At 46.0% G+C, this 18427-nt stretch overlaps 1 protein-coding gene and 1 non-coding gene across 2 annotated transcripts in view; one reads left to right on the top strand and one right to left on the bottom strand.

Annotated features, from left to right (window-relative positions):
• The window catches only part of TNFRSF8 (TNF receptor superfamily member 8), a 64024-nt gene that overhangs the window by 20868 nt on the left and 24729 nt on the right, over positions 1-18427 (top strand). The window contains exons 3-8 of the mRNA XM_045518522.2: positions 750-866; positions 5872-6024; positions 9511-9604; positions 9959-10116; positions 12241-12357; positions 14810-14962. Coding sequence (XP_045374478.2) covers positions 750-866; positions 5872-6024; positions 9511-9604; positions 9959-10116; positions 12241-12357; positions 14810-14962 — 792 coding nt within the window. The remainder of the gene's footprint in view (positions 1-749; positions 867-5871; positions 6025-9510; positions 9605-9958; positions 10117-12240; positions 12358-14809; positions 14963-18427) is intronic.
• On the bottom strand, positions 1142-1214 carry TRNAT-UGU (transfer RNA threonine (anticodon UGU)). The gene has a single exon. It is a non-coding gene; the product is annotated as a tRNA-Thr (tRNA).

Raw genomic sequence — 18427 nt, 5'->3', positions numbered from 1 at the left:
AAGGTTTACGCTAAGGATGCGTGCGTATTCATGAAGGAGCTTGAGCAGAGGTGCATTCCGCACAGAGTTGGGGCCAAGACAGACAGAGCCTTGCAGGTGACTGAAGTGTCAGAAGACGTCAACGCTGTCATCCCTTAGGGCAGCTGGCGGGTGAGCGCTTCAGGCTAATCTCTACCATTGAAACAGAACTGGGAGTTTACAGCGGATGCATTTTCTTTGCTATTGTTACTTCTCTTGCCTGAGAGCCCCAGTTTGTTCTTTTGTTCCCTTAAGATCATTATTACTGAGAGCTGTTCAAGGGCAAACATTGTGGCCAGGCTTAGATCACAAAATGGTTTAGGCTAAAGTGACTTCTCTATGTCAAGAAAGCCAAGCCTGGTTCTCTTTTCCCAGGGACCTCCTACCCTATCTGCTTATACAATTATTGGTGGGTTTTTAAAATTATTGTTACTCCATGAGGCTACTGTAGCTTGCCCAAGGCCACGCAGATGGCGAGTGGCAGCCCTGGAATCCCAGGTCCTGCTCTGCTCCCAGACTCTGCTGCTCCTCCTGCCCGCCAGGTGGCCTCAGGCAAGGCCTGCCCTCTTGGGCATCAGCACCTCCATCACAACACAAGAGTTGGACCGGCCTGTTTGGGGGTTTAGGAGGGAGGCTGGGAAGGGCTTCAGGGATGAGAGTTGTTGGGGTGGCTGGAGGCGAGGTCTTTGCCAAGGTGGCCTGGTCTGCAGCTTCTCTGTTTCTTTCCCCAGGGGTTTCCCCGAAGCAGCGATGCCCTCAAGGATCCTCCAAATGCTGGAAGCAGTGTGAGTCCGACTACTACCTGGACCAGAACTGCCGCTGCACGGCCTGCGTGAGCTGTGCGGGAGGTAAGGGCCACGCCTCTCCTCCTGGGGGGTGGGGGAGGGAGGTGGCGGGGAGGCAGTGACTCCGGAAAGTGGGGAGCATCAGTGCCTGTGCTCTGTACTCTGAATCAGCCCCCGGGTGCCTTGGTTTACCCTTCTGGATTTGTGAATTGGTATCAGCCATGATCTTTCACATCCATAATTTTTAGGGAGACAGTTTTCCTCAAGGGAGGGACTCAACTTTTGTTTATTTCTTCATTTATTTTTAAATAATTTTATTCTTTTGTTGTTGTTGTTAATGTAAGTACTAGGGATTGAACCCAGGTCCTTGCGCATACAAAGCACACACTCTGCCACTGAGCTATACTCCACCCCCCACCCCCTGACTCTTAGGGAGGTTAAGGGCTTTTCCAAAGTTATGACATTCTGGTAAGTGGCAGCCCTGGAGTTTGAGCAGCTGGTTGGACACCGAGACCTGTGTTCTTTCCCACAGACCACAGTGCTTCCAGAAGAACGCTTTCAATGAGAGTTTTAATTGTCAGTTTCTTATTATGGGTAGTGAGTGAGGTTTGTGTGTGTCTCATGTTTGTTGGGTTTTTTGGGGGTGGGGTGGGAAAATTTGTTGGGATTCCTTGTGATCTAATAAATGTTCATACTTTTTAGCATGTTTAGTATGTTTGGGGAAAAAATGTGTTCTGTTTGTCACATACAAAATTCCATCTGTGCTTGTGAGATCAAGTTAATTAATTTAAATAATATGCATCCTTGTTTATTTTGGTCACCTTCACAAAGGCAGGTTTTTGAGATGGATGGGTTAAAAATGACCTCCCAATACACTTGTTTTTCAGCAGGTTTTCTTTGTGTTCAAACTATTTTTGCTCTATATATGTCAAAACCCTGTTATTAGGTACCATGTTTGTGAGTATCGTGTTATTGTGGAGAGTTGGACCTTTTCTCAACATGAAGTGTACCTCCTTGTTCCTTATGTTTGCCTTAATTCCATTTTTGTTTGGTATTAATGTTGCCATTCTTCTTTGTTTATGTTAGCATTTCTCTGGTATCTCTTTAAATTTTTAAAACTAACGATTGCATTTTATTAAATGAAAGTTCTATGCGTCCAGCACAAAAATTCCAGCAATACGGAAGTGTGAGGAGGAAAGCCAGCCCTGCCCCTTCCCCATCAGTGATGACGGACACTTCTCTGTCCCTTTACACAGAGAGAAGAGTAGGTAGGTTAGTAGCCAGGCGGACTGTACGCACGTAGAAAGAAGGAATCTTTAAGAGAATGGGAGCATATTATTTATGGCATTAAAACAATTACATTTAATTTCATTCAACTGTATCGGAGGAAGAAGAAATCACAGTGAGGAAATCAAACTATCACGAGACAGTCGTTCCTAGAAAAAACGCCTCTAAAATTAAGAAAAGAGGTTATGAAAACCAATAGGCAGTTAGGAATCATTGAAGGAATGACTGTCTCTTGTGTCTAAAACTCATTCTCCCTGTTTCAATTTTGGGGTGATAGAGGGCAGACTGACACCCCAGAAGGAAAAATGAAGTGCTCGCCTTGCCGGCCTCCCTGGCTTCTTCCTGAATTTTCTTGCTTACATTCTCCCTTCATCACAGCCTAGGATGCTTCTGTCCTTTTCTGGAGCCCTACATCCCCCGGCGGGTCAGCTCTGCTTTGCTATTTAAGTGTGCTCGTCGTGCACTACGGGTCCATTTCCCACAGCTTCTTTGTTCCCCAGTTTTTCATTTTGATGGCCCACTTTGTTGGTTAAGTCTCACTGTCGCGTGGACTTTTCAGGAAGGACTCCTCTTCATACCTTCCTTGCCTTCTTTCGTGTTTGAGATTATTGGAATGACAGCTTGGGCAGCCGTAATATTATTCCTGGGACATATTTTCTTTAGGACTCAGTAGGCATAGGCACACTGTCCTCTTGGGATGAACACGGCTGCGGAGGGGTCTGCAGTCAGCCTCTCTCTCCTCCTTGGTAAGTGTCTGCAAGAATCACTCTCTCTTTATCCGTAAAGATCAGAAACTTAGCCAGCACATGCCTTGATATTCACTGTTTGAAAACAATTCCTCCCGGTACCTGGTATGTCTTTTCTATCTGCAGGGTTATTTCCTCCTTCATTTCAGGGGAATTCACGTGGGCTTTTATCTCTGCTAAACAGATACATGTCAATAGCAACTTGATGGACTCCAATTATCCTTATGCTTGACTGTGTCTGCCTGTCCTCCTGGTCTACCATTTCCATTAACTGCATTGCTATCTTGCACTCATGGGGTATCTTCTCAATCTTTTCTCCGTGCCATTCACTCAGTTTTCTGTCTAGAGTCTTCTGTATCTTGTGACTCAGGGGTGGCAGGGCCCCAGGCCCCAGTAGTTGACTTTCTGGATTTCTAATGATGAGGCTGTGAATCTCAGTTTTTTTATTTTTTCCTTTTGCTCTGCAGTCTTCCTTCTTAGCTCATCCTTTTAAAAAACCATCTTTGAGCTCTTCCTTTATTGAATTTATCATCTTATTAGGTCCCTTCATAGTGTGAGGCACGCCTGGGATTGCTCGTTTGCTGTAGGTTGGGTTTTTGTTGTTGCAAACTCTATTCCTACCTTTTCTAGATCTTTCTGTTTTTCTTGTCTCCCCTCCTGCCACCCTTCCATCTTTCCTGCTATGGTGTGTTGGCACACTTGCCTTGGTCTGTTTTTAATTCTTGTTCAAGCTTAGCCAGAGCTTTAGCTGGGGAGTGTTACTTTAAAAAAAAAAAGTAATAAACCATATATAACATAGAATTTATTATTTTAACCATTTAAAAATGTACTGTTCAGCGGCATGAAGTGCCCTCATATTTGGGGCAACCATCACCATCATCCAGTTCCAGAACTTTTTTGTTTTCCCCAGTGGAAACTCTGTCCCCATTAAACACCAGCTCTCCATCACCCCCCACCCTCCATCCCAAGCCTTTGACAACTACCAGGCTACTCTCTGTCTCTATGAGTTTGACTACCCTGGGAAGTTCATAGAAGTGGAATCATGCAATATTTATTCTTTCGTGACTTAACCTCACTTACCATAACATCTTCAAGGTGCATCCATGTTGTAGCTTGTGTCAAAATTTCCTTCCTTCTTTTTCTTTTTAAATCTTATTTATTTGTTTTTTTGGGGGGGGTGGTTATTTATTTATCTATTTATTTTTAGAGGAGGTACTGGGAGTGAACCCAGGACCTCGTGCTTAGGCACACGCTCTACCACTTGAGCTGTACCCCCACCACCCCCACTTCTTAAGTCTGTGTAATATTCCATTGGTTGGATCGACCACATTTTTGAGGGGGCAGGTAATTAGGTTTGTTTGTTTGTTTGTTTGTTTATCTTAATGGAGGTACTGGGGATTGAACCCAGGACCCTGTGCGTGCTAAACATACACTCTGCCACTGAGCTACACCCTCTCCCGGATCTGCCACACTTTGTTTATCTATTCATGTCCATGGACACTGGGGTTGTTTCCACCTTTTTGCTATTCTGACTATTGTTGCTGTGGACACAGTTGTACAAATATCTGTTTAAGCCCTTGCTCTTAATTCTTTTGGGTGCAACCACGACCGCTATCTAATTCCAGAACATTTCTGCCTTCCCCCAAAGAAGCCCCTTATAATAACTATGAATGGAATGTAAACTTTAATAATTATGAATCACTACGTTGCACACCTGAAACTTATATAATACTGTACGTCAACTATACCTCAATAAAAAAAAACAAAAGAAATCTCTTACCTCCCAATCCTTCTCTCCTGCCATCCCCTGACAACCACTAATCTACTTTCCGTCTCTACGTATTTGCATACTTTGTATATTTCCTATAAATGGAATCATACAGTATGTGGCTTTTAGTGTCTGACCTCTTTTACTTTGCACAGTGTTTTCAAGGTTCATCCGTGTCAGAGCATGTACCAGTACTTCATTCCTTTTTATGGCTGAATAATATTGCATTCTATGGATATAACACATTTTGTTTATCCGTTTATCAGTTGATGGACATTTGGGTTGCTTCTACTCTTTGGCTATTGTGAATAATGCTGGTATGAACATTTGTGTACAAGTTTTTGTGTGAACGTATGTTTTCAGTTGTCCTGGGTATGGACCTGGGAGTGGCATTGCTGGATCATATAGTAAATCTATGTTTAACTGTTTGAGGAGCTGCCACATTGCCTTCTGCAGCTCTGAGCTATTTTATATTCCCACTAGCATTCTATGAGGATCCCAGTTTCTCCGCCTCCTCGTCAACACTTGTCATTGTCTGCTTTTTGATTCTATCCATCTTATTGGGTACAGAGTGTCTGTCATTGTGGTTTGGATTTGATGACTAATGGATGGATCTGATGACTGGTGATGTTGAACATCTTTTCATGTGCTTATTGGCCATTTGTATACCTTCTCTGGAGAAAAGTCTTCTCAAATCCTTTGCCCATTAAAAAAAAAAAAACCTGGACATTTTTTAGTGCAGTTTTCGATTTATAAAACAATTGAGCAGAAAGTACAGAGATTTCCCATACACCCTCTCTCCTCCACTAGTCCCCTTTAACATCTTGCACTAGAGTGGTACATTGTTACAGGTGGTGACCAATATTGCTACATTATTGTTGAAACTAAAATTCATAGTTTACTTTAAGGTTCACTCTTGCTGTTGTACATTCTGTGGGTTTTGGCAAATGTATAATGACATGTGTCCATCATTATAGTATCTTACAATGTGTTTTCACTGCCCTAAAAATCCTCTGTGCTCGGCCCAGTCATCCTCCCCTCCCCCACCCCCCACCAAATTCTGGCAACCACTGTTCGCTTTACTGTCTCTGTGATTTTGCCTTTTCCTGAATGGCAAGTAGTTGGAATGCATGCCAGCTGCCCTGCCCTGCCCAGTGGAAGGCCACAGCAGCATCCTTCCTCACGTGCTGGACTGTCCCTGGGGGTTTTCTGTGTCCCTTCCCTCGCCCTCCCTCTGTCCCCGGTGACCCTTCTCCGTGTCCCTTAGGTGACCTCGTGGAGAAGAAGCCGTGCTCATGGAACTCCTCCCGCGTCTGCGAGTGCCGGGCGGGCATGTTCTGTGAGACATTAGTCATCAACTCCTGCGCCCGCTGCTTCCCGCACTCCGTCTGCCCAGCAGGCATGGTTGTCAAGGTCCAGGGTGAGTATCGTCTCCCTCAGTCCAGGACTGCGATCTGCACTGATGCTGCCCCACCCCACCCCAGACCTCCAAATGACTCCTCCCACCCCCTCCTTCCTGTTGAAGATCATACCTCCTATCCCCATGATGTGGTGCGTGGATGCACCCAGAGGCCCCTGCTGCCTCTCCCCTGCACCTTGTGTCCTGGACTCAGAAAGGCCCCCATGGCCTGAGGCGCCAGCCTGGCTGGAGGAGGTCTTGGTTTGGTTTGAAGTTTAGGGCAGACGTTTTCTGATAAACAAGAAGGAAACCTCAAGTTTCTGTCCTGGGAGAGTTTCCTGGAAGATTAGGGCTGGTTTTCCCCATTTCACAATCAAGTCATTGGAGTTAGAGGTTCCAAGAGATTGGGCACCAGGCTTAAGACTGAGAAATGGGTTTCTTTCCCAATTTGCTGTGTGACCTCAGGCAACTTCCTTGCCTTCTCTGGGCTTCTAATGTTCTGACAGTACAAGGAGGCCTGTGATCAGAGTAGAGATAAGGGCCACAGATCCTGTGTGGGTGGCATCAAGAGAGTGCCTTTTAGAACGGAGGCATGGGGAATGGGTGGGCTTTGGACCACAGCCCAGAAGAGGGGCCACAGCGACACAGAGGGCTTGGAATGAGAGGGAGCCGTGTATGCTGGGGAGAATGGTGCCCACATGGAGCCTGTGACCCCTCCCCAACCTGATCCTTTTCCAAAGCCCCCCTCCCCCGCGCCCTCCCCACCATCACGTTCCTTCCCTCCCTCCCCTCCCCCAGCCCATAGATTTTGCCCCCCAATTCTTTTTCCTGTTCCCCACCCCTAATTCCTCCTCTCAGAGCCACCTTTGCAAAACCAAGTCTGATGGTTTGTGTGTTTCTTTCTCTCACACACGTACCAGCTAAAACACTTGATATCTTCTCATTACTCTGATGATAAGGACCAGATCCTTTGGCAAAAGAGAACAGGACTTTTAGGGGCCTTTTTTTTTTGGTCTGTGTGCCCTTTGGCATTTCTAGGTGGCTGGCTCATTGGGCTTCCAGGTCCGGGAAATATGAAACAAGGAGAAGATGCAGGGGACCCACCACCCCACCATGTCATTCCTGGGTCCCAAGGCCCCTCACTGACCTGCCTTCCCCCTCCAACTTTCTGAGTCTTCTCTGCTTTACATTCACATCCAGGGCTTTTAGCTGTACTTGGTGGGAGGAATGGGGAAAATGGCACCCATTTCTATCTTCCCAGAAGCAGAGTCTCGAGGACGTGATCCTGGACATGACTCTACGTGGGTGGCCCCTCCTTCTTCCAGCCCCAGCCTTCAGCACCAGCCTCTCACTTTCCGTCTCCCCTCTGGTCCACTCTTCTTTCTGTTCCAAGGATGCCCCATGCTTGTCCCTCTACCAGGCCTTCGCACAGGCTGTTCCCTCTCTCTGGAACACCCTTCCCTCCCCATGCACTTCGTCAACTTCTACTCAGCCTTCAGCTTTCCATCCAAACAATGCCTCCTGACCTCTCACGGGTCACATCTCCTTATCCCAGGGCATCCTTTCCAGCTGCAATATGAACACTTGTGTCTGTCTTGGTGTGATCAGTGCTCCCTCACTCCCTCACTCCCGAGGCTGTAGCTCCGTGAAGGCCAGGACCACCCCCTTGTACTCACTGTTATCTCCCCGCTGCCTGATCAAATGCCAGGTGCCCAATCTGCTGTTCGTTGATGTTTGCTGAATGATGTGACAGGGAAATCAGATGTGGGGCTGGGTGGGTTTCAAATCTGGCCAGATTCTCCCTAGCCATGCAGAGTGCTCCGCGAAGGGGCACTCAGAAGCCCACCACCCACAAGCCGGGGCAGGTGGTGGAGTGGAAGACACTCTGGACTGGGCATCCGATACCTGGGATTTTGTGCAGCCTCGTATCTGTGGGGCATGTTCCCACCCCTCTCCGGTTTTCAGTCTCTGCAGCTGCAAAATGTGGAGGTGTGACTGGAAGGCCTTGTAGGGGGCGCCTTTCCAGCTCAGGAACTCTTGCATCTCCACGAAAGATAGGCTTGAGTTCTGTTGCTCCAGCTGGTGAATCAGCTCCTCCTGGCAAGGCTCTCTCGGAGGTGTTCCTGTATCTGCCACATGGTGGCGCCAGAGGCCTCTCGTCCAGCTGCCCAAGGCTGTACCACTGGCCACATGTGGCCATCAAACACTTAAAATGTGGCCAGTCACACTGAGATGTGCAGTCAGTATAGAATATGCACTGGATTTCAAATATTTAGTATAAAAAAAGAATGTAAAACATCTCATTAGTTTTTTTCATTAATTATTTTTCATATTGACTACCTGCTGGCCTAGTATTTTAGATAGATGGGGTTAAAGAAATGTATTGTTTAAATTAATTTCACTTGTTTCTTTTTACTTTTAAAAATGTGGCTACTAGAACATTTAAAATGACATGTGTGATTCTCACCATGTTTTATTGGACTGCACTTTTTTAGGAGTGCTTCAACCTCTGGCTGCCAAACCCTGATTAACTTCTAGATTCCTCTGTGGGCTCTCCCACCTGGCAACTCTCTGGGCCTCAGTCTCTCTGGCTGTCAAATGGAAAGTAGTTTTCACCTTGGCTCAAGCTTATCTCTAAACCTTACGCTAAGACCTCGCATGGGCTTTCTCCCCTGAAAATCTCCAGACTCCAGAAGACTGAATTAGCCCCATTTTACAAGTGAGGAAATTGAGGTTCAGAGATGGCAGGTAATTGCTCAAGACCACAGAGCAGAGAATATCCGGTCCAGAGTTGGAACCTTATGCCCAGGTCTTGGCACCCCACCGCACTGCGGATATGTAAGTCTGCATTGCTCATATCCACCTCCACCAAAACCTTCAAACTCAAGTCTGCTTGATTAAAAGCTGTATGTGTTTTCTTCTCCACTTTGCTTCCACCCAATATTCTTCAGAACTCTTTGGCTTGTGAGTTACAAAATTTTGGGCTCATGTGGCTGAAAAGTCTGAGGATAGCTTTGTGGAGCTTCAGGCATGGCTGGATCTAGGAGCTCTGCCTTTTCCCATCTCTCATCTCTACTCCCTGATGTGTTGGTTTGTCTGTAAGATACCTACCAGCAGCTCCAGGCTTGCTTGCTACCCAACCCCAGTGGAAAGACAGCTTCTCCTTCTAACATTCTCAACCACCAAAACAAAACCTTGAAATTGCATCTCACAGGCACGGTTTGGGTCATATGCCCACCCCTGAATGAGTCCATAGAGGCCAGAGGAATGGGATGGATTGATTGGTCCAGTCTGGTCCCGTGGCTACTTGTGGAAGTGGTGGGGGGGGGTCAGAAAGTCCCAGCCCCTCCCCTCAGTAATTCTCCAGGGAAAATCAGAACGGATGCTGGGCACGCACAAACACCAGAAGGCCACTTTGTTTTCCTGGGATGTGGTGCTAAAAGTTCTATTCCTGGAGTCTCTGGACTCCTCAGTACCAAGTCTGAAGGCACTGTCGTCTTCCTACAGGCACAGCACAGAGGGATACTGTCTGTGAGCTGCCTTCCCTGGGGGCCAGCCCTGACTGCAGCACCAGCCCACACGGCTGCCCGGGACCCGTCAGGTGACTCTCGGCCCCCTCCCATCTAGCTGACCCTAGGGTGGGGCTGTCCCATCCCACAGGATGTCCGAGGCACTGTTGGGCTGGGGGTGTGGGTGGGGTTCAGCCCAGGGGGTCAGGACTCCGGGGTGCCTCTCTGCTAAGCTCATGAGTCCTTTGAGGCCCTACTGTGTGCCCAACATGAGCACATGGGAGACCCAGAAGGCCTAGAAAATACAGGAGCTGATGGTGGGCCTGCCAGAGGCTGTGGGCAGAAGGTCCGGGGACCCCTTCTCTACAGAAATGGTTATCCCTGAGCAGAGACTCCCCTCGCCCCATTGGGAGAATTGCCAGTCCCATCTCTGACTTCCTTCCCAGCCGCACCACCCACCAGGCCAAGCCCACATTGACCTCCCCAGCAAGCTCTGATACCAGGACCACACTTCTTGGAGGAGGCACCCCCATCGCCCCAGAAGATGCATCTGAAATGACTCCCAGCTCTCCCTCCACCGTGGGGAAGCTCAATCCAGATGGAGGTAATTTATCCAGAGAAGCTGTGGGCTGTCTCCCAGGGCAACAGTGTCTGATGGGCGGGCGACTGTGTGGCGATCTGGACAGGTGGGCACTGAGCTGTGGTCTTCCCTGGCGCGGATAGAAGAGGGTTTCAAGGTCTTCTGGAGCTGAGGGCTTCGAGGACCAGAGTAGATCATGGAAGAACTCATTTGTTTCATTTTTTGAGTGCCCCTTCGGAGCCAGACGCTGAGGTAAGTGCTAGGCTGTGCTGGTCTTGCCGCGGAGCTGGCCAGCCTCTGTAGGTGTCATCTTGATGCCCCGCTGGTTCCTATGGCGACGGATTGGGGTCCTCGGTTCACTCCTGTTTATTACCGAATAGCCTTCCATTATCTAGGAATACCTCAGTTTGTTTATCCAAATAGTTTTTGGATGTTTGGGTTGTTTCTACTTTTCGGCTATAACGAAGAATGAAAAACATTTGTGTGAATGTATGTTTTCATTTCTCTTTTTTAAAAAATATTGATCTGTAAGACTTCTTATAATTCTGGGTTTGAGCCCTTTGTCCTATAGTCATGTTTAAAAGATCTCCCACCCTGCGGCTCGCCTTCTCACCCTCTTTCCGGTGTCTTTTGATGAAGAGATGTTCTTCAGTGTCATTGAAAGGACCCGTCTTTTCCTTTATGACTCGTGCTCTTTGTGTTCTGCTTTGTAAGTCTCTTCCTCCACTGGACTCTCAGTGACGTCCTGCATTTATTTTTGTTTTGCCTTTGTTTAAAGTGTCCACATGGATATCCCATGGAAACACCACTCACCAAATAAATTGTCCTTGCCCCACTGTTTTGCAAGCCATCTTTTTTGTAAATCAAGGGTCCATATGTGTAGGGATATGACTCCGGACTCTCTAGTCTATTCCATTGATCTGGTTGTGTATTCTGTGTCAGTATCATACTCTCTGAATCACTACAGTTTTTCAGTAAGTCTTGATGGATGCTTGAGCAACTTCTCCGACTTTGATCTTCAACAATGTATTGGCTATTATGGGTAATTTGGATATCCACATGAATTTTAGAATCAGCCTTTCAAATTTCACAAAATAGCTCATTTTGACTGGGATTGCATTGAATCTGTAGACCAGTTTGGAGAAAATCCACGTCTTTGCAGTATTGAGTATATGGCAGAGCCCTACATTTATTTAGGCCTTCTTTCTTTCATTATTTATTTAAAAAAATTTTTTGGGGGGGAGTTTATTTATTTATCTTTGGAGGAAGTACAGGGGATTGAACCCAGGACCTTGTGTATGCCAGGCATGAGCTCTACCACTTGAGCTATACCCTCCCCCCTATTTAGGCCTTCTTTAAATTCTCCCAATACTGTTTTATTGTGTAGAGATATTTACAACTTTTTGTTAGATTTCTAAGTATTTGGTATTTCTGATGATGATGTGAATTATATATTTTCCAATATTTTATGTTCTAAGTCTTTGTTGTTGGTATTATTTTGAACATGTGAAATGCCAACATTTGACTGTTTCTGACTGGTCAAAACAGCAACTTCATGTGGTTCAATGCAAATATATAGACATTCAATTGATTTGATGTTGTAACATTATATCCACCTACCTTGCTCAACTCATTTATTCGTTCTGATACTGTATCTGCAGACTCTTCAGATGGTCTGTGCACTCAGTGATATCATCTGTCCATAACAGCTTCATAGCTTCCTTTCTAAACCTTACCACCTTTATTTGTTTTTCTTGCCATATTGCATTGCCTACCATCCCTGGGACCAAACTGAAGAGATGTTGTGATAGGCACCACTGCCTTGTTGCTGAACGCAAAGGGAAAGTGGCTACCAAAGTTTTGAGCAGGGTAGTGACAGAGCAGTGAGACTGGGGAGAGGACTCTGGCAGAGTGGAGATACCTGATTGTGTGGGGAGCCCTTAGGAGGCAGTTAGCGCTCTTCTCCTGTGTGGCCTTAGACACATACCTTCCCTCTCTGAGCCTCAGGACTCCCTCTGAAGGACTGAGTGACATGTGCAGAGGTTGGGAGCCGGCTGCGGAGCTGGAGGCTTCAGCAGCGGGGGTGGGGTGGGGGTGAGGCCTCTGCCAAGGTGGCCTGGCCTGGAGCTTCTCTGCTTCTTTTTCCAGGGCTGAGCCTGCAGCAGCCGTGCCCTCAGGGGTCCGCCGACTGCAGGAAGCCGTGTGAACCCAACTACTACCTGGACAGGGATGGCCGCTGCACGGCCTGTGTGAGCTGTTCAGGAGGTAAGGACCTTGTCTTTCCTCCGGGGGCCCCTTCCACAGAGTAGGGCCAGGTCTTAGAGGAGAGGCCGAGAGTCTGGGGTTGGGAGCCCTGAGTTTGGTCTTGAATGCTCAGCCCTCGGGAGACTCGTTCACCTTGCTGGTGTTTTTAAGCTGTCAGTTTCTCTTGACTCCCACTCCTGATTGTGGGTTTTGATGGCCATGACCCCTTTTCAGAGAGCTTCTGTTCACTGTCCTTCCTGCAAGGAAACACTTGTCAATGAACAGTCACTGACCTGTTTCAGGCTTGTCTCATTATTGTTTGTAACTATCCTGTGACACATGGATCATGATTGTCCCCATTTTACAGAAGAGGAAACTGGGGCTCTGGGAAGTCAGGGGACTTCCAAGGGCCACAAGCCCTCAGGAGTGGCAGGGCCGGGATTTGAACTTGGGCATCTGCCAGCAGGTTCTGGGCTCATCATTCCGCTATGCTGCCTCTTAGATCGCCTTTGGACAAGCACTTAGCGGGTGACTGCTGTGTACAGACAGCTCCCCACGCCCACCAACTGCCCTGTGACGTCCACAAAGTTGCTGGCATCCCAGCCCACTCACCATGGCCACCACCACTGTGGGGAGACGTGATTCTGTCTCTGCAGCAATGTGGACTAGAGTCAGGGGAGGCCAAGTGGAGGAAAGGATACTTAGTTCATGGTCACTGGGGTCACAGTTCTGGTTACTAAGGCCACTAGCGAATGTTCTCAAAGCTGAGTGGCAAAAGGCAAACCATTCATTGTGCTCATGGAATCTGTGGGTCAGAATTCAGACCCGGCCCTGCGGGGACAGCTGGTCTCTGTTCCACGATGTCGGGATCTCGGCTGGAAAACTTGAAGGCTGGAGCTGGAACCATCTGATGGCTTTTTCATTCACGGGTCTGGGGTCAGTGGGGCTGCGGGCTGGGCCCTCACTTCCTCTCCGCGTGGGCCTCTACATGGCCTTCTTTGGGCTTCTTCAAGTCGTGTATGTTGGATCCCCAGTTTGAGTTGGGCTGTGGGTGGGGATCGGAAGCCACGTCTGTTTTCTGACCTCCAAATTCGCACGGCATAACTTCCGCTACATTCCGCCTGTGGAGGTTGTCACAGACCCCACTTGTCATGAGAGGAAACAGAGCTGGAAGAGCTCCTGAAAGAGCTGGCGGGGCCACAGATATCGCTGTGGCCGTTTTGGGAAAAATATAATCTGTCACAGCCACTGTGTCAGATGGAGAAGCAAAAGATGGCTCAGGGCCCAAGAATTCCTTCACCCAGCATCACTGAAGCCCTGCCAGGCTGTGGAGCAGAGCCCAGGTGCCTGGGTTCAAGTCTCAGTTCTACTGCCTGGGAGCTTATAAACGCAAGCCAATTTCTTAACCTCTCAGTGCCTCAGTTTCCTCATCTATAAAATGGGCATAATAATAGAACTCTCTCAGAGAATCGTTCTGGGAGTTAAATAGGTTAAACTAGGTTAGTCTGGATGGTGCGCCAAGAACACTGCCTCGCACACACTCGGTTATATTAACATAAGATTATAATTAATAGAGAAGCTCTCACTTACCACTGAGCTCACTCTTGCCCCCTGCACAGATTCTCCGAGTCCTCCCCAGCCCCCACTCTCTCTGGGGGTTGTGGGAAGAGACTGCAGGCCCTCATCTTTCTTACGTGAGGTCTCAAAGTAAACGCTGGGTGAGAAATGTTCTTATTGAGTGAGTCACAGTTGTCTAATCTACTGAGTAATTCTATTTTCACCCATCAAAAGAGGATGCAAAATATACAATTTATGTTTTTGATTTGGGGAAAAAAACCCTTTTCATCATTGGAAATTTCAAACATATTCAGAAGTGAAGAGAATCAGGACAGGTTATGGATATGGCCTCTCACTTTTAAAGAACGATCAAGTCATGGCCAGTCTCGGTTCATCTTCGCTCGTGCTGACTCACCCTTGTCCTCTGGGTTCTTTCCTTCATTTAACATTATTTTATTTTGAGGGGGTTATTTTCTTTTAATACCTTTACTGAGATATAGTTGACAGACACTAAAATGCACATGTTCGAAGTGTGCAGTTTGAGAAAAGTTTTGACGTATGGATGCAGCTGTGAAACCATCACCACAGTCAAAATAATGAACTGTCCATCACCCGCAAGTTTCCTCGTGTTCCTTACCAGCCCTCCCATCCCCAGACCATCATTCTGCTTTCTGTCTTTATGGAATAGTTCAAATTTTCTAGTTTTTCTCTGTAAATGGAACCATAGAATATATACTCCTTTTTTGTCCACCTTCTTTTATTTAGCCGAGTTATTTTGGGCATCAAAAGATCTGCTTAACAGATCCGATGAGTTTTTGCTCCTGAGCAAATACTTTTCTGCCCTCCTGGGGCTTCTCTGGACCCCCTGCCCTCTCCATCGCAATCCTTCCTCAGGACCTTTCTCTGTGTCCCTCAGATGACCTCGTGGAGAAGATACCTTGCACGTGGAACTCCTCCCGTGTCTGCGAGTGTCGACCTGGCATGTTCTGTGTCACGTCAGCCACCAACTCTTGTGCCCGCTGCGTCGCCCGTCCCATCTGCCCACCAGGGATGGTCGCCAAACTCCAGGGTAAGCTGTTCACACCTCGTACCAAGGGGCCGAGTCCTGTGTCCCTACAGCTGTGCCTCTCCCTAGCCCCAGCTGGACAAATGACCTTCAGCCCCAGCTGTTAACTAGGTCAGGCTGGGGCTTTGGTTTATCTTTGAATAGTTAGATCCAGTGAGTGGGATACAATTCAAACCTGGCATTTTGCTAAGAGTTTCTGATGATTATTTTTAAATTTTTAGTTAAAAATTTTTTATTCTTCTTGAAATTGTTGGGCTGGTAAAACCTTGACTTGTTTGCAAGGCTGTTTTATTGGCTCAAGATAGATCAATATAAAGTTTATGAAGAAGCTTCTGATTCAAGTGGTGGACATTCGCCAGAGTGCAGAAAAGTATAAATGCTTGACAGTGGAAAAAGAAACAAACAAAATTCATCAGCAGATATGAGATTTCAACACATTTCTGTAAAGTAGAAAACAGATGGAAGGCTGGTAGCAAATGAAAACAGGTGGAGGAGAGCTCACCCCAGAATTCACTCCATGAGGGCTGCAGAAAAGTGAGTCTCTGGGTTCCGAGCAGACAAGTAAAATGAAGGATGAGAGTGAAATAGAAGATTAGAAAGTGCAGTGAGCTGCATCTTGAAAATCCGAATTAAAATTTTGTAACAATGCAAAACCAACCAAAGAAAACAAGTGCAAAATCTGAAAAGTAGAACATCAGTGGTTTACAGTTTTGTGTATAATTCTTTCACCTCCTTGGTTAGATTTATTCCTAGGTCCTTTATTACTTTGTAAACTGTTGATGAAGAAAATTAAAGAAGACTTTAAAAAATGGAAAGCTATCCCATGCTCTTGGATTGGAAGAATCAATATGGTTAAAATGGTCACACTGCCCAAGGCAATCTACAGATTTAATGCAATCCCTATCCAATTACCCAGGACATACTTCACAGAACTAGAGCAAATCATAATAAAATTTATATGGAACCACAAAAGACCTAGAATTGCCAAAGCATTACTGAAGAGAAAGAAAGAGGCTGGAGGAATAACTCTCCCAGACTTCAGACAATACTATAGAGCTACAGTCATCAAGACAGCATGGTGTTGGTACAAAAACAGACATATAGACCAATGGGACAGAATAGAGAGCCCAGAAATGAACCTACAAACTTGTGGTCAACTAATCTTCAACAAAGGAGGCAAGAATATACGATGGAATAAAGACAGTCTCTTCAGCAAATGGTGTTGGGAAAACTGGACAGCAGCATGTAAATCAATGAAGCTAGAACACTCCCTTACACCATACACAAAAATCAACTCAAAATGGATCAAAGACTTAAATATAAGACAAGATACAATAAACCTCCTAGAGGAAAATATAGGCAAAACATTATCTGACACACATCTCAAAAATGCTCTCCTAGGGCAATCTACCCAAGCAATAGAAATAAAAGCAAGAATAAACAAATGCGACCTAATGAAACTTACAAGCTTCTGCACAGCAAAGGAAACCAGAAGTAAAACAAAAAGACAACCTACGGAATGGGAGAACATTTTTGCAAATGAAACCGACAAAGGCTTGATCTCCAGAATATATAAGCAGCTCATACGATTTAATAAGAAAAAACAAACAACCCAATCCAAAAATGGGCAGAAGACCTAAACAAGCAGTTCTCCAAGGAAGAAGTACAAATGATCAATAGGCACATGAAAAATACTCAGTATCACTAATTATCAGAGAAATGCAAATCAAAACTACAATGAGGTATCACCTCACACCAGCCAGAATGGCCATCATTCAAAAGTCCACAAATGACAAATCCTGGAGAGGCTGTGGAGAAAAGGGAACCCTCCTACACTGCTGGTGGGAATGCAGTTTGGTGCAGCCACTGTGGAAAACAGTATGGAGATTCCTCAAAAGACTAGGAATAGACTTACCATATGACCCAGGAATCCCGCTCCTGGGCATATATCCAGAAGGAACCCTACTTCAGGATGACACGTGCACCCCAATGTTCATAGCAGCACTATTTACAATAGCCAAGACATGGAAACAGCCTAAATGTCCATCAGCAGATGACTGGATAAAGAAGATGTGATATATTTATACAATGGAATACTATTCAGCCATAAAAACTGACAACATAACACCATTTGCAGCAACATGGATGTCCCTGGAGAATGTCATTCTAAGTGAAGTAAACCATAAAGAGAAAGAAAAATGCCATATGAGATCGCTCATATGTGGAATCTAAAATAAATAAATACATACATACATACATACAAAACAGAAACAGATTCATTGACGTAGAATACAAACTGGTGGTTGCCACTGAGGCAGGGGGTGGGAAGGGACAGACTGGGATTTCAAAATGTATAATAGATAAAGAAGATTATACTGTATAGCACAGGGAAATATACACAAGATCTTATGGTAGCTCACAGAGAAAAAAATGTGACAATGAATATATATATGTTCATGTATAACTGAAAAATTGTGCTCTACACTGGAATTTGACACAACATTGTAAAATGATTATAACTCAATAAAAAGTGTTAAAAAATAAAAATAAAAATAAAACAAATGAATGCATGTAAGAGCAACAACAAAATGTGTTAAAAACTCAGATGATGCCTGAGTTTTTATCTCCAGGTGAAAATGATCAACTTTTTGACTAAAGATCCTGCAGGACTATTTAGGGAAAGCTTGCTGTTGGCCACTCTGAGGGAAAGCTTGCTGTTGGCCACTCTGGTGCAAAGCCCTCTTTGCTTGTGGATTTGGGGGTACCCCATGTTAATAGGCTGTTCTTGCTCAGTCACCTGGAAGTGAAACCTTTGAGCCCAGAGTTCCCAGGCAAACCCTCTGCTCGGGGATGAGTCCCATCGTGAAAAGGACATACAACAGCACAGCAGAAGAAACCCTACCAGCTGCTGGACTATTCAGCATAGTTTTTTGGGGTTTTTTTTTTGATAAATATGAATGAGCAGTAAAGACCTTCAGACTTAGAAGGAAAGACAGCAGTATGAAGGAGAATAACAAGATACACAAACAGAAAAACTTACCACAGATGAAGCAATGAAGAACCCAGGAAAAGAAGAGAAAAAAATTAGTTTCTACAGAAAAATTCATGAAGTTGTTACATCCACAAAGTGAGAACGGAAGGCAATGAAGAAGGAACAGTAAGAAAGCAGAGGACAAGAAACAGCTTTTAGGGAGTGTGCTTGCTGCCTCTTAGGTCCCAGTTCCCTCTTCAGTACCTGCTTTGCAATAGAGGATTGGACTCTTCAAGGATTTCTCCTTGTGAGCATGATGCTAGGATTTGCCAGTAGAGGGCGTTGGAGGACCATCGCAGGAGGAAGGAGGCATCTCTTGGAGGCATTTGCTTTTTCTTGCTCCTGGGGCGGAGTCTGTCCCAGGGCCTGTAGGTGGGGACGTCTGGTGTCATGCTTCCAGAGTTGGCAGTCCCTTGGCAACCTCATAGGCCCAGGTA

Source organism: Camelus bactrianus, chromosome 13 (genome assembly GCF_048773025.1).
Source record: "Camelus bactrianus isolate YW-2024 breed Bactrian camel chromosome 13, ASM4877302v1, whole genome shotgun sequence".
Classification (NCBI taxonomy): domain Eukaryota; kingdom Metazoa; phylum Chordata; class Mammalia; order Artiodactyla; family Camelidae; genus Camelus; species Camelus bactrianus.
Note: the sequence above shows the minus strand (reverse complement) of the source record. Positions and strands in the feature narration are given on the sequence as shown.